Raw genomic sequence first — 17259 nt, forward strand, 5'->3', positions numbered from 1 at the left:
TTGCTAAATTGGACCAATATTTCTTGATCCATTTACAACATGGATTGGACCAATACTATTTTGTTTTTAGGGATGTTGCTTCCTCCACCACCACCCTATATTTCCTCCACTTCCCCACATTATTTTAAATACAATTATATCCTTAAGTTAAAAAGATTTTATTTTTACCCTATTTTAAATAATTTGAAACCGTAATTTTACTTTCCCAGCACCCACCCACGGAACTCTTTTTCCTTTTTCCATTTCCGATTCACCTCTCCACCTCCCGCACTTCCATTCCTTTTTCTTTCCAGTTTTTTTTTTGTTTGAAAGCTTCCATTGCCGCCGTGGTGTGAAGGAGCGTCGCCGCCGTGGTGTGGAGGAACATCGAGGAGCGTCCAGAGCATCAACCAGCGTGAGGAAGTATACATCAACGGAGGTGACATATTTCAACGGATGTCCCCTAATAAAACAAACCCTAAAATAAAAAACGTAACCTTTAAACGAAGGTGACATCGGATGTCAACATCCATTTAAGGTAAAACGGATGTCGACATCCGTTTTTCCTTAAATGGATGTTGACATCCGTTGAAGGATGTCACCTCCGTTTAAATGTTACGTTTTTTATTTTAGGATTTTATTTCAAGGTTTATTCGAATACGCACCTGGAGGAAGCACGACACGCACTGCACCACTCCACGCACTGCACCACGAGAGCGACACTACACCACGAGAGGGAGACTGCTTGATAATTCTTTCCATCACCACCAACCTTTGCAACTTGTAGTATCTCACAACGACGAAAGAAAGAGAGGAAGAAATATAATGTTAAAATGAAAGAAAAATATTTTACTCGTACGAGACTAGAATAGGTTATCAGTAAAATAGGTTGTGAATGGATAAAATTAAAAAATAATAACCCTAAAAATAAAATTTTACTGAGGGACAAAATAGTAAAGAAGAGGTAGAGAGAGAAAGGTGTGGTGGTGGAGGAAACAACACCCTGTTTTTAGTTTATTTACTGGAGTGTGTCCGTTTCTTTCTAACCCTATTTTTATTTCATAATTAATAAAAAATAAAAATATTTTTTTGGATATTTTTAATAAGTACATAATTTTTTGAAAATTACCCCGTTAAATAATCCCATCTAATTTAATTATATTAAATTTTTATTGAATTAAACTACTAATTAAAAATTATTAGTTCCCCATAAAAACTTATCTTACATAATTTTAATTTAAGAAAATATTTCATCCACATAAAGTTCGTGTATTCCGCGTCTTAGTTATTTCGTGGTGAACAGATGAATTTAAAAGGGTTCAACCAAAACCAATAGACTTTGGAGAATATAAAAAGAAAAGAGAACTAAAAAGTTTTCCATAAAAATGTTGTACATTAGTTAGCGAAGGAAGGGTAAATACTAAGCCTGAAGCCAAAAGAGAAATACTAAATATTATCAAGAAAAAAGGAAGGAAAAGATTAGAAATTTGCAATGATTTGCTTTCCTCGATAAAACTAAGCCTCAAGCAATCTCTATCACAATTCTTCAAGAGGATGATTCTTGTTAAAAGTAGAGTTTGTTAAGCTTCAACCATAGGAGGCAAACTCGTATTTAGCATCACATGCTCATTCATTTTCAGAGGGACAAAGGATGTAAAGTTTAGATAAAAAAAGTATATTAAATTAGTCTAAGAGTATTTAATGACAATATTTCACATGTAGACATGAGAACTTTTATGAATTCATCATAAAATTTGGTCTAATAACTATTTGAAAATAATTAAGATATAATTAAATTTTATTAATTTGGATTATATGTATTGAAGATCTTCGTTAGTGTAAAAATAACTTTTTATAATTGTAATCCATTTTCAATAGTAAATGACATGGTGACAATTTTGTATATATGATAAGAATTTTTATGTCATTTATATTTAGAACGGATGTAGAGAGTTGACGTAGTGATAAATTCGTAATAAAGTATAAAACTTTATATACCAATTATACTTATAACCGACATAAAGTGAAGCGGTGATACATGCGTAATAAAATGACATAATATTTTAAATCTTCATCTTTTTCTTTTGGTATTTCATTTCACTTTCTCCCATTTGCTCCTCCTTTGCACTTCTCCCCTTTTCACCACACTACAAGTAATCTCTCTCGTGTTAAAGCCTATTTTCTACATTTGCATTCACATTGCTCTAACATTCTCTCCTCCCTTTTCTCTTTGTTGTTTTCGTTCTCCTCGTTGCCACATTCATTTGCATCGTTCTCGCTCCCGTCATTCTTCCATTTTTTGCTATCCTTGCCGCATTGTCGAAGTTCTTTCTTGTTGTACTCACATTCGCTATTTTTTGGTAATATTGTTGCTCTCCTCACTACAATGATTGTTTTTGCTCACTTCATTTATTTTTCATATTCTTTCCACATATAACTCTTAATTGAAGTTTAATAGTTTTGAACGAAGAAGGAATTAGGGAGTAAGGAGTTAATGGAAGGTTTGAGATCTTGCATCATTATTGAGTGTTTGAAGGCAATAAGCAATGATGAAATTAGAGTTTCATGGAGAATTTGGTATAAATTTTTTATGTCGGTTGTTCTATAATTAGCACAACAAGTTAAAATTTTCTATGCCAATTGTATTTATGTCTGTTCCATAACTTATATAGATTTTTTTTTCATCGGTATAGAAAGTCTTTGCTACACTTACATAAATGAATGTAAACTTTATCTTATATAAGATTGAGTTAGATTTGAAGTTCCTTCTTAAAATGATATCATCATTTGAAATTGATCTTAATAAAAAGCAACTAAAAGATAAAATAATAGATATAAAAATATGTAAAATTTTGTTGAGTGTAATAATAATCCTAATCCTAATAATAAAAATAAAGTAAAAAAAAATGTACTCTCTCCCTACTATAAATATATGGATGCACTGCTATGAAACTCCAATATGTGGTTGTCGTGTTGTTCAGTGCCTTCAATTTCATCTTTCAAAGGTGCACACTCAAAAAAAATACATAGACAAAACAGCACAAGAGAAAGAGAAGAAGAAGAAACTAAATTCGTTATTACTATTGTTTAAGTTGTTTCGCTAAGCATTTTCTGTGTTTCTGGAGTTGATTCATAGGTTCAATTCTTCCACAAATTTCGCTCCTATGTCTTCTGATCTCTACTCTTACGACACCACTTTCCACACACATTCAAACTCAGACTTTCTCTCCTCTGATGGAGTTGGAGACCTTCCTTTTCTCTCTGACTCTTTTCCTTTCTTCCCCAATTCTCCCTCTAACGTAGCTCAGGACAATTCCAATTCCAATTCCAATTCTCTCCCTTCTCTCGACCCCTTTTCCCCATCTTTTTTCTCTTTCTCCCCTCCAAGTTCCCACTTGGAAAGTCTCAGCCTTTACCATGCCAACCGCGTGCATCCGCTGTCAAATGGCCAAAACTTGGCGAACGAGTTTGCAACTTTCTCAGCTTTTGATGCCTCTGAAGTGAAGACTGAGGAAGCCCAATTGGGTGTTGACTGTGTCTACGCTCAACAACTCCTTCCTCACAGTTACAGTGGTGCTGAAAATTTTTCCAGGTACATGCACAGAAGCTTCAGCAGCAACTCCTTTGAAGCAAAACCAGGTTTTCTGTCACAACCTTACACTGATACTCTTGTGGACTCTCCCAAATTTCAAAGGCATGATTTGAGCTCCCCTGAAGACACTCTCTTCACCGGACAAATGAGAAGGGTTTGTAGCACCGGAGATTTGCAGGTAAAAACAACGCCAAGATTTTGTTCTCTTTGACAAATTCTATTCTTAACAAAACCATGACATAGCTGCCTTTACTTTCTTCTTATCAAATTTATTTCGTTTTTTCCATTAAAGTTGGTTTGATTCGAGTTTTTTTATTTATTTGCAGAACATGAAGGAAAATCGCATGTCTCCAACGGAGGCACCGTTGTTGGAGGAATCCAACTTCAAAGTAGGGCGTTACAGTGCGGAAGAGAGGAAAGAAAGAATCTCGAAATACAGAGCCAAGAGAACCCAGAGGAATTTCAACAAGACAATTAAGGTGGGGAAACAGTAACAGACACCATTTTGTTTTTTAACGATGTGTTTGTTATTTTACACAAATAATGTCAACTTGCTTTATACAAACCATTGTTCTTTAGTGAAAAGTTTGTGAAATGAAATTGCAGAGAGAATAAGGCATATTGTTGATACCACTGTAGTTCATAAAATGTTTAACATAATACAGAAACAAATTTTGATTTCTGCAAACGACAAAAGTAAGTTTGTAACTGTTTCGACAATGCTACAACGCATGAAATGACTGCGTAATACTGCTTTGTTGCCATTAGACATGCTTGATTAAGATAGTAGTAGAAGGAGAAAAGGAAAGGTCTGAATTAATGCATCAGTTTTTTGTTTTTATTTTGTGGTGACAGTATGCATGCCGCAAGACTCTAGCAGATAATCGACCACGCATACGTGGCAGATTCGCCCGCAACGACGAAGCCATCGACAATCCCAAGGCTTCATGTTCAACACGAGACGAAGATGATGTTGGTTTCTGGGTAAATATATTGTAGTATTTTTTGTTGTTTTCTCCACTTTTAACTTTAAATGGTGACATTTTCCTTATTATCATGTAACTTCTCCATAAATTTACGTATATATAAGTTAAATTTCAATTTATATGAGAAAATAAACTCATTCTACCTCTTAATTTTCTTTTCTTTTGTAGAAACTGGATCTAGTTAATTAAGATATTAGTATTAATTACAATGACATTACGAAACACTATTGGTTGTACTTTAAATGAAGCTGATAATTCATGTTTTTATGGAGTAGATTGAAGAATTACGATTGCATGAAGAACAAGACGATGTAACAGTGGGAGCAGAACAATATTTGGGAAGGTATGGAGCAACTCAGTTTCAGTATGGTGGCTTTTGAGATATAGAAGAGTGAAGAGGCATATTTTTATGGAAGAGCCTTTAGGAAAGTTCAGGCTTGTTGTAATATTATTAATTGCAGATGACTTTTTTTTTTGGTCTTTTTTATATTTAATTAAATAAAATTTATGAATAAGTCAGTGTTCATCGAATCTAAGATGTTCCATAGGACAAACATGAAATTGGGTTGTTGGACAAGGGTGCTGGTTAGTTTAGTTGTAGTTGCACACTTGCACTACTATATATATTTTTTTATTCCAAGTTATGATTTACCAATTGATTAGAGTAAGTGTGTACATATAAAACAAATCTTATTCCATAGTCATGCATGAACTATTTTAAATAAAAATGATAATGCTTTTATTCATTAAGCCAATAAATAGTCTAATATTATGATTATTGAAATATACAATTAGATTTACTTACAATTAAGTTATTTTTATCATCTAAATAGTTTGTATGGATAAAATAATTATAATATATTATTTTGATTTTCTTTTTATAACAATTTACATTTTAAGTTAAATTTAACTATGTATTTGAACTTAAGTTGAGTTAGTTCACTTTTTATTCGAAAAGATTCGTCTCAACTTTTTGCTAGAGAGATTCTACTTAATCTTCGGTCAAGTCAATTTCGTTCTATCTTCAGTGGGGTCAGTTTGACTCGATATTCATTTGGAAAAAGGTCGGCTCAATCTTCAATAAGGATTGTCTCGGCTTAACTTTCAATCGAGACCAATTCAACTCAACTTTTGGTCTAGACTAACTTGGCTCAATCTTTGACCCAAACTGTCTCGATTCAACCTTTGATTCAAGCCAACTCAGCTCGACTTTCGATTTATGCTAAATCGACTTAACCTTTAGTTTATGTCGAATTGACTCAACCTTCAATTTATACCATATCAACACGAACTCACAAGACTCAACATTCAACTTAGGTTGAATTTGGGCTCAAATCCATTCTACTTGACTATTGGTCTAAGCTCAACCTTTGACTTTGACCAAAGATTAAGTCAAGTCATTTTGAGTTCATAGTTGAGCCAATTGACTTAAGTCAATTGTCGAGATGATTTGATCTAAATGAGTTTCAATTCTATTCTTTTTTAATAAATTTTAAATTTTTATTATTTGGAGTAATTTTTAAAATTTTGCAATTTTTTTAATTTCGTCATTTTACTTAAAAAAAATTTAAATATCCAAATAAATGAATTATTATTTTAAATCGCTTCCTCCAAACACAATATAAAAGTAACAGTAATTTTTTAAAAAGACGACATTATAATATTTTAATAATAAAAAAATTAACTATAAATAATTTTTTATTAACTTATATTCATTTTATATAATTGATCACTACTATTACACATTTTTTTTAAGTTCTCGCACAACCTCTTTTAAACATTAAAGTGGGAAAATCTATATATATACTTAAGCATCTCACTCATCTCTAGCTCTTAATTTATTATTTGGAAATCAAAATTTATTAATTACTTTGTACATACGTTTGCACCAACTTCTCTCCAAATATTTTAAAAGAAAAATATATGAAAAAATGATTTTTTTTATAAATTAAAATTATAGTTTATACCGAATTTGATTTAGATAATCTCTCTTGTAGAATTAATTTCTGTAGATCCTTTCTTTAAATTTATATATTACATTAATTTTAATTTCTTAAAATTATATAAATTTGTCCAATATTATGGCTCCATCAATGTACACTCTAAACCCCAAATACCTCCCGTGTTAGAAGTGACTTTCTACCAAAGATGACTTTTTAGCAAAATCATTGTGGTTTGCAATTTTCTCTCTCAAAAGGCACCATTATCACAAAAAGTTAGTAGTAAAACTTCATTCATTAATTGACTCAGTATCCACCCTTAATTTATTCTTCTATATCAATACTTATAGATATTAAATTTTATTAACCATTATTTTGAGAGCTCATTTTAAATGGATTAAATATACAAAATTGGATATAACTTAAAATTAATTGATATTTATCAATTAATTCATTTCATCGTATAATTAATTTACAAGATTTAAATATTTTTTGCTATAAGATAACAGAATAAAAACTTTTTAATTTATCCAAGAGTTTTAAATATGATCAATAACGGTTCGATTTCTAAAATTCCTAATTTAAAGTAAGTATATCTCCATCTTTATTTATATCTTATAATCATTTCTCACTAGAAATATTATCTATAATTATATAAAGAGAGAATAAATTATTTTAAAATTACATTTTGTAGCTTATTTTACCCGTGTAACTATTATTATTACTTTTCTTGTACATTCTTATTTACACTTTTTAAAACACTTATATCCTCCAACCTTATCACAGATATCATAGTTTATTATTTATTATGTAAATACCATGTTTTTATTTCTTTTTAAATATAGAAGCGACTCTTCTTCACCAGTAGATAACGAAAATGTTTTTTTTTACACAAAATACACCAGTTGACAACTCACTTGTAGGAGTTATTTTACCGTGAATATATATTTATATAAAAATTTGTGGATGTTAAAATAATAATACCTAGTAGATAAATAAAAAAATATGTGTGTCACTTATCAGTTATTTTACCGTGAATATCTTTATATAAAAAGGCTATTTAATTTATCGAGTATTATATATATATATATATATATATATATATATATATATATATATATATATATATATATATATATATATATGAGAGAAAGATGTTTTTTAATATAATAAAAAGTTGAAATTATAAATTGTGTAGAATATATAATTTAGAATCTTAATTATTTATTTTTAAATATCATTATCTCTTTTAAAAAAATTCTTTTAAATTATCTATTTTGTGTATAAGAGGATATCAGTGATGATGACGAGTTAAGGATAAATTGTGACCAATCAAATTAAAAAAATTTCTTTCTTTTGATCTTAATTCTCCTTTTTCTTATTTTACTTGGATGTGTGATTGTTACGAGTGAGAATATAGCCAAATAGACATTTTGGAACTCTATCTTATGTAATATTATATCATGATTGAAATTACAGTTTACTGATTAGTTTAATAAACCTTATCTTACATAATATTGTATAATTTTTATATATTATAGTCATTGAGGATATTACAAATATTCTTATGATATAAATAGTTAATATATTGAGACATTACATTCCCATCTATGGGACAAATTTATAAAATTGGGAATTAAATTCTTAGTCGGAAACATAAACTATAAATTTTGGCCATACATAGATAACTAAAATTTTAAATTACTTAATCGTCCCTTTGATCATTCAAATTTTATTATCATTATATATAGTTGTTTCACTAATTCAATTTACCAATTTTGTAAAGTGGAATTCAATCTTCCAATTAAACATCAGTCAAACAAATTCCAAATATAAAAGGTTACTAATTAAGATTATTTTATGTTTTGGGACTTTGGTGCTGTCAAATCTTGCTCTAAATGATCATTTAGCACACAACAAACTCAAGTGTGGAGTGGAAGACAAATGTCATTTAGGTTCTGCTTAAGTTCATAAACAATCTCTCTTTAAGAAAGCACGATTCTGAGATTAAAATTTTCTTCATGGGAGGAGGTCAGAATAAAAATAGCCCTAGCTACAAGGACTAATTTTTATGCTTAATTAAGTAGTGAAATTGATTTATCAATAATAACACAGTATCATCAATTAAGTCCATCAACTAATAACAAATTTTTTTAGTTTAGTTAACAGTTTTTTATTTGAATTATATCCAACCATGTAAAATATTAATTTATAAAAAGGGTCACTGATGAAATACCTATGTTATTGTATGATATAGAAATATAAAAGATGATGATAATAGTAGTATACTAGTAGTGTAATAGTAAGGCAAAGATAACTCCCTCTAGCTTCTTTTGTGTGTGTGTGTGTGTGTGTATATATATATATATATATATATATATATATATATATATATATATATATATATATATTATATTTAGTAAAAGGTAGATTCAGTTTTAGTTTTTGCAAGAAGCAGATATTTGCTAATTAATTGAATTGAAAGATATAATAAAGGGATCTCTTTGTCCCTTTTCTTGTGTTTTGAATTTAAAAGAAGCATAAAGAGTTGCATACTTTTGTTGATGAGAGCATAAAGGCACAAATTGATTGCCAACTAAAAAATGGCTGAATTATTGTGCCAATATTAATGCATTAATTATATTATACAATCAAAGTCTGGCATAAAGTAGGTAACATGTGTTGAGCTGCCATTTTAGCAGCAATACTCAAAAACATGGACAACATAGACATGTATGTGAAGAATAGAAGATAACTCTTACATGTACAGATGCCGACACAGTACCACTTTATATTGAAAATTAGAAAAGAGGAACAACACAGTGAGAAGATGCATGCTCTGCTTTCATATATATATATTCTCTTCCTAAAAGAATGGCATTTCATTGTAACAGTGCCAGAGCAAAAGAGATGCTTCTCATTGTAAAGGGTGCCATGATATTGATTACATGGAAACCCTAATATTGCATATCGTTCAAAATTAAAAAGGTTAAAAACAGGAACCAAAGGAAACAAAAAGCATCTAATGTATAAGACATCATTAAAAAGAACAAAGACTGAAGAAAGACCGCATCTGCACAATCTGAGAGAGTTAAATAATGATAAACTATGTAGCTTCCTATTATGATAAGAAAGTGATGGGAGATAGAGGGAGACAATGCCCTTAATGGGCAGAGCAGGAAGAGAAAATGGTAATAAAAATTTATAATGTTAAGCACCGAAATGATGCTGAACAGCCACTTTTGACCAGCACCACTTGAACAGCCTATCATTGCAATGCTATAGATTATAAGAAGATGATTAGGGTGTGTTGGTTCGCTTAGGCTAAACCTATTGGAATTTTATTCCTAGGGATGCTTGGAAAAGTTGTCCAGTGGCTCTTTGTTTAGTCCAAGAAAAGTGTCGTGATTGGTACATGGAAGGTTCCAGTGATCGATCCATGTCCTTTGGAATATTTTGATTAGCAATGAAACGAAAAACGCAGTGGGAGTGCAAGAACATAGTGGAGATGAAAAGTTTTATAGTAATATATATATATGTGATCTGGCAGACAAGAAAAAAGGCACTGTTATTGACGATGGAACTTTTGTCTGGGGTAAGACTGGAAAAACTGAAAAGTTAAGCTGAGAACAGAACAGAACCCTCTGAATTGGCTTCAGTGGAGAATCCAGCGCTGGTCAATTTCATCATCATCATCAAAGTCTGCGTTAATACTATACTATCTCAAAAGGACATTGCTCACTTCATCTATTCTACCAACAAAACTTTAAATCATTTTTTTACCCTTTTTATTCTCACTTTATTACAATTTCACTTTTATATTAATTTCATTAATTTTTTTGACCCTCACATGACAAACAATTCTAAATTACCCATTCTTATATATAAGGACAAATAACTTTGATGTGTGTTATTAACGAGTTCGACCGAGTGAGCCAGTAGTTTTTTTCAGGTATTGTTGGTCCGGTTGGTACCTTGTGATCGAGTTTCCAATTATAATAAAAGAAAAGTTCATTTTTAAAGATTCTTCGATTTTTAAGTTATTAAAGAAAAATTAGTGAGTATTATAAGATGATTATATTTTTTTGTGTGGTGTTTATAGTTTTTTTAAACCTATGAATAACAAATAATATTATTAATAAGTTCTATTATTGTAAATGGATTTTTTTATCAAGTATAAAATTATATGTCTCTTATATATTATCTTTTTCTTAGTTAAGGATAATTAATATATTGGGATAAGTGTATCTGAAAAATCTCAATTTAGTATCTTTAGTTCTATTTTATTTTAGTCCAAATAATGTTTAAACTGAAGCAATTTAATTTCTTCTCAAATTAAAATCAAATTTAATTTTTATATAAATGTTATAAAGATATTTTACATTACATTTATGTCAACCGTAACTCATCACAGTGTCATATTATCTTTGTCATGTGACAGAATCCTCATTTGATATGTGATAATTTTTTAAAAAGATAATATAAAAATATAAAAAAAAATAATTAAAAAAACACAAACTAATACGTAATACATGAAATAATGTCATTAGTATTGTTTTAAATTTTATCACATTTTAAAAAATAAAATCCAATTCAAACCAATTAAAATCTATGGCAAAATTTTGAACAAAGTAACAATTAAGAATTTAAACCTTAATATATATCATATAAATCTTTGAGTTAAATATGTTTTTAGTCCCTCAACTATCAAGCGAATTTGTTTTTAGTCCCTCTTTCAAAGTAAGGTACATTTTAGTCCTCCTCCTTAAGGAAACCTTAATTTTTGGTCCTCCAAAACTAATATCGTTAAAAACCAGCTGATGTGGCTAACGTCTGTGCACGTGTGTTCACAGCTCTGCTTCCTATCTCTTGCCACGTTCGTATTTTTTAATGCAAAGTGAGAATATTGGTTTATTAGGTTGATTGGTAAAGTTTGCTTGAAAGTGTATTGGATGGGAAAGGGCGAAAATGTATTGCTCTAAAGTATATTGCTTGAAAGTGTATTGCATTTTCGAACTTAGCTTTCCAATGGGTGTACCCAATGCGAATGGGTTGTAACTCTCTTCCGGTTCTTCTGCAATGGGAAAGGGCGAAGAAGAACGGCAACCTCTGCCTCCGTCCGAGGATCCTCCGAGGAATGCGGAGTGTCGGTGCCACTGTTCTCGGATTCGGACGTTTGTCGGCGCCAGATGCATCATCATACTGGTCCTGTCGGTCGCGTTGTTCTTATCTACGACGTTTTGGTTGCCCCCTTTTATGAGCCTCGCAGATTGGAGGAGCCTGCATGGAGGTTCCAGATTCAAAGGTGGGGTCTTGTGGCTGGCGGCATTGTTTCATGGGGTTAGATTTGTTTCTACTTTTGGCTTAGGGGGAAATGAGGTTTTAGGTTTTCCGATTTGGGAGCATCTTGGAGAAATGCGGATGAAAGGAGTTTAATTTTTAGCTTTGGGTTAGATTTTATCAGTGAAGGTGTGGAAAAATGACAAGGGGTTGGTACAGTTTAACTAGTTTTATGGTCTTATAGGTTTCAACAAGATGATCTACCATGGAAGAACGAAAAAATGATGATCTCGTCTTCGCTCTTTACCCTTCACAATACACTTAACTTTACCAATGAACCTAATAAACCAATATTCTCACTTTGCATTAAAAATACCAACGTGGCAAGAGATAGGAAGCACAACTGTGAACACACGTGCACAGACGTTAGTCACATCAGCTGATTTTTAACGATGTTAGTTTTGGAGGACCAAAAATTAAGATTTCCTTAAGGAAGAGAACTAAAATGTAACTTACTTTAAAAGAGGGACTAAAAACAAATTCGCTTGATAGTTGAGGGACTAAAAATATATTTAACCCCAAATCTTTTATTTGGATATTAGCTTTTGAGCCTTTAAGTAAGTTAAAAATATGAATATAATAATATTGTGAATGTTATTGTATAATTATATATATATATATTGAAAATGAAATACTGTAACATATAAATAATTTAAATTATAGAAATAAAAAAAAAAACACAAAAATTTAACTAAAAAAATATAATTCTTTATTTTACTATTTATTATATTTATATATTGTTTGAATTAAAATATAATTAATAATTCAATACTTATTTTATTTAAGTTATATATGTAAGTTAAATTTGTAATAAATGTGTGATAGATGGATATACTATGCTTGTAGTTAACATGAACTTTTGATAAATAAATAAAGTGGATAGTTGGAATTGGATCCCTCTCCCACTTGCAAAACCACAACCCACATCCTACTCAAATTTTAAGTTTCTGTGAATTGTAAGTCGTTTAATTTATAGTTCATTTAATTATCAAGTTAAATATGTTCTATTTGCAGGTTTTTTCCAAATATGTTTTACAATTTAGTATAAAAACACAACACTTTAAGTTGTGTAAATTAAAAGATGAAAACTCAAAGTTATATATGAATCTCAGGTACTTTTGATGTTGTTGAATAATGATGATACAATAACTTATAGTTTTAACTAAATGTATTATTTTTTAAGATTTTATGAAGTATCTTAAAAATATAATAGAATTTGATAATTAATTATTATAAATATTTTGATATTACATACTATTTTGGATAGAATTTTTTAGGTGGATTTTTTTTTTCATTGAAATTAAAAAAATATAAAAATTCAACTCTGGAAAATCTCATACTTCACGTCAAAAACACTCCAAATATGTTAAGAACAGTAAATATAATAGTACATATAATGTAGAAAAATATTTTTCATATAGCTTAACGTACATCATATTATCATTTTGGATAAATAGCATTTTAGTATACAAATTATAGATAAAATTTAAAAATGGATAATTTCAAAATAATATTTTCATTCGCAGTTACTAAAATGAATTTAAATTCAAAAAAGGTCAAAATTCTTTTAAAAAAAGTATCTAATTATTAATATGTTGTCGATTTAAATGAAGCACTGTTTAATTTGTTACAAAGATGAACTTATATATTTTAAATTTTCTAGTTTTATTTATTACGAACGAAAAAAAAAAACAATATTTGAAAGACACAAATTCAACAAAAGCAGTAAATATTAATATCAGAAGTGAATACAAAAATTGTATTTAAAGTTTGTCTGTGTGCTGAACTCTGGAAAGTGATAGTTTAGAAGCCAATTGGTGTACATGTGTTACAAAACATACAAACATATATTCTCCCTCTTACTTATGATTGGAAAACTGGTATTTTTGTACATCAATCATCTTACGTACAATACCAATTTTTTAATGTTATCCAATGTTCTCTTTCTCTCTTTTGTCCTAATCAAGTTGTTTCAACTTTGAAAGGTAAATAATTTAGGTATAATAATAAATGTGTAAAATGAATGAATTAAATGTATTTTGTATTTATAATAACTTTTTTAATGAACCTTTGATTAAATGAGTGTAATTAGTGTTCAACTTATTTATAACATTATTATTTTTTAAAAAAATTATTACATAAAAAATTTGACATTGGTCACTTTACCCTTTTGAATTGGAAAAATGATAATGAAGGAAGGTTGAGCACTAATTGTTGGTGTTGAACATGCTTGGGTTGTAATGAGTGGTTTTTATTGTTATGGAATGAGATTCAATTACAAATTAATTTTGCATTAAGGCAAAGGTTAAAGCATAGAGAATGTCCGAAAAAAAAAGTAGTCAAATGCTAAATCTCCCTAACCCTAGCTCTTCACAAGATTCCTTTACCAACGTCTAAAGTATTCACAAAACGCAACCTTCGACTATACTTTCCTTTCAAAACCTATAACCTACGTGTTCCAGACCTCTCATTAAATATTTTTTTACACTTAATTTCACTTTTAATTTTCTTTTTTATTTCTGTACCATTTTATCATTCAACACTCTTACATAAGATGATTTAAATACACTTTACTCCTTTCACTCTCTGAAACGTCTTTTAAAAACAATCCTAACTTAACACAAATTTTAAAAAAGACAATTTCTTATATAAATAATGATTCGTATAAATTTCACGGACTTGAAATATAAATACTATTTACTTTTTCAATTATATGTATAACTTTTAATTTACTAAAACTAACTAATTTTGATCTATCATTAATTATCTTATTAAAAAAGTATTAAGACGTATGTTAAAGTTTGTTATGACGTGAATCTTAACAATTAACATAGCCGATAAAAGAAGCTGAACGGTTAAGATTTTTTTATTGCATTTCGTGTGTTCATAAGTACAAAACCAGTTTCTAACGTGGAATATTTTAGGCTTTTCATGTCGAATTCGAGACCGACGTTATATCAGGAGATTAAATTGACGTCGAATTTAATTAATATTAGACGTTAATAATTTTTTTTGTTTTTTTAATTAATTGTGATCTTTTTTTACAATTTTACGAGACCTAAAATGCAAAAAAACAACAAATTTGAGTTTTTGGTATTTTATAAAGCATCAACTATAAACGAGTAGTGTAGTATCAACAACAAATAACAATAACCAACAACAAACAAGTTCAATCAAACAACAACAACAAACAAGTTCAACAAAAAAAACAACAAACAAATTCAACAATAGGTGGGTTCGTCGGAATAAAGTGTCGTCACCCGTTAAAGAGAAAGCAGAATGTGCATGGTCGTCAAACTTCGTTCGAGAAAAGTTTGAGAAGAGAAGAGGGTCTCGCACACTGAGATAAGATAAAGTGAATGAATTTTCAATCTCCCACTCAAATTTTTATTAAATTCACCAACCATTTAATGTTTAACACTGGGACATCCGACGTTTTATATCCTTTTATGTCGAATTACAATTATAAACGACGTCTAATAATTACATTTATTTACAAAAGTGTAACCGATCACTTTAACGTTGACTATTCACTAATTAGACGTTAAACGTACGACATTATAGGCTGTTTTTGCACTAGTCACGGTCTATTTAAAATATACTCATTTTAGTATATTAATTTCTTTTAATATATTTTAAAATATTAAAATCACTATTTTAAAGTCACATTAACGAAATAACACAAAAACACTTAATAAAATATTCAAATTTATAATTGACACTGTTATCACTTTCTTAGACACCATTTATTATTTTGTTATCAATTAAATTGAATGGAATGAATATTATTAACGGATTGGAATTGTTAATTTTGCATTCATTGGAAAACTATATATGCAATTAATACAATCAAAATTACTCATTCACAAAACTACAAGATGTAAGATGCTATCAATTTGATTCTTACTAAAAAAGAGGGAAATGGGCAAAAACATGCTAATTGATCCCTGAATATTGTAATTTGGTGGCACTAAAATTACAACTTAATAACAACTAGCTGTACAAAATAGCTATACTCATACATTTTACAATTCATATATGGAATAAGATGTTTATTTATTTAATAATAAATTGAAAGTCACACAATGACCTGATTAATCTTATATTTATTTATTTAAAAAAAGTGTTTCTCAAGGTATAAAAATTAAAGCAATTTTCACAATATATGCAAAAGTTAATTTTTCTTAATAGATATTTTTTTTTTTATGCACAGTCTCTGACCACTGGTTTAAAAAATAAAATTATTTATCCACCGTCTATATTGATTGAACAAATAGGTGACAGTGACACATTAGTGATGTTTAACTGCGGCTGTGGACCAACTTTTCTTACTACAACTTCATCAATTTGAATGCAACACAAAAATAAAATAAATTAAATTATTAATTTTATATATTTTCATGTGCCACTGATACAGAATTTTGTGCAGTTGTACTAGTTGGTAATGGGGGAATATATTATAGTACGATATTGTCATTATTTTATTGCACTTATGATCCTTCAAGATAACTTAGATAATAAAATATATATACATACTTTTAAGTGATGAAAAAGGTAATAAATGTTACTTAAGTACATATTTTAACAATCCAATAAATTAGCATTATATATTTAATAAAAAAACGTATATAAACATAAGTATATAAGATCTATAATTTCATTATAAAATTTAAGTTAAATTTTTAAAATATAAACTAATCTTTTTTATCAATTAAGAAAGATTCCTCTTACAAACTCTAGTCTTAACGTAATGTTCTAATTATATAAAGAAAATCCTATCAAAGATCATAATACATTTTCATAAATTACAAACAAATAAAAACTCATCTTAAGCTATTTTGAGTTACATGCATTATTATAAGAGAATTATATATAATTCAAATCAGTATACTAACTCAAAATGAAGAAAAAAAATTAACTTATTATATTTTGAATTTTAATCGATTGGATATGTGGAACTCTATGTAAAGATTTATACGATTTCTGATATTTAAACATACGAAGAATAAGGTTAAAGATCTAAAGAAAATGTAAATAAAATGTTTTAGTAAAAAGTTTTAGAGATACAATCATTTTTTATAAAATAAAATCCAGTTAATAAAATTTATATTTATAATATAAGGATTTTAAATAATAAAATAATGACATTTTAAAAGTCGCCACTATTTTTTACTATTCTCTTCGTCCTTAATATAATCACAATTAGTTAGTTAATAATTGAAATCAATTAAATGTAGTAATGTAGCTTAGGTTGAGTTTAAAATTTTAAAAGCCTTTGTTAGTAGTTAATACGGTTTTGATGGCTGTCCATCTAACAACAAACTAAAGATATCTCATGGTTTACTTAAACTAAGTTATGAGATGATAAATTAATTTATTGGTCTAAAAATGTTTTGTTTTATATAAGTTTGATTACATATAA

The 17259-nt window shown here is 28.7% G+C and overlaps 1 protein-coding gene across 1 annotated transcript; it reads left to right on the plus strand.

Moving 5' to 3' along the window:
- Positions 1 to 2956: 2956 nt before the first annotated feature.
- LOC148205446 (uncharacterized) lies at positions 2957 to 5197 on the plus strand. The gene is made up of 4 exons (XM_088110925.1): positions 2957 to 3749; positions 3898 to 4050; positions 4427 to 4555; positions 4833 to 5197. The coding sequence occupies exons 1-4, from the start codon at positions 3144 to 3146 to the stop codon at positions 4935 to 4937; spliced, it is 993 nt and encodes a 330-aa protein (XP_087967051.1). The 5' UTR covers positions 2957 to 3143; the 3' UTR covers positions 4938 to 5197.
- The last annotated feature ends 12062 nt before the right edge of the window (positions 5198 to 17259 follow it).

The sequence above is a fragment of the Vigna umbellata genome, chromosome 1 (genome assembly GCF_029865625.1).
Source record: "Vigna umbellata cultivar VRB3 chromosome 1, Vumbellata_1.0, whole genome shotgun sequence".
NCBI lineage: Eukaryota > Viridiplantae > Streptophyta > Magnoliopsida > Fabales > Fabaceae > Vigna > Vigna umbellata.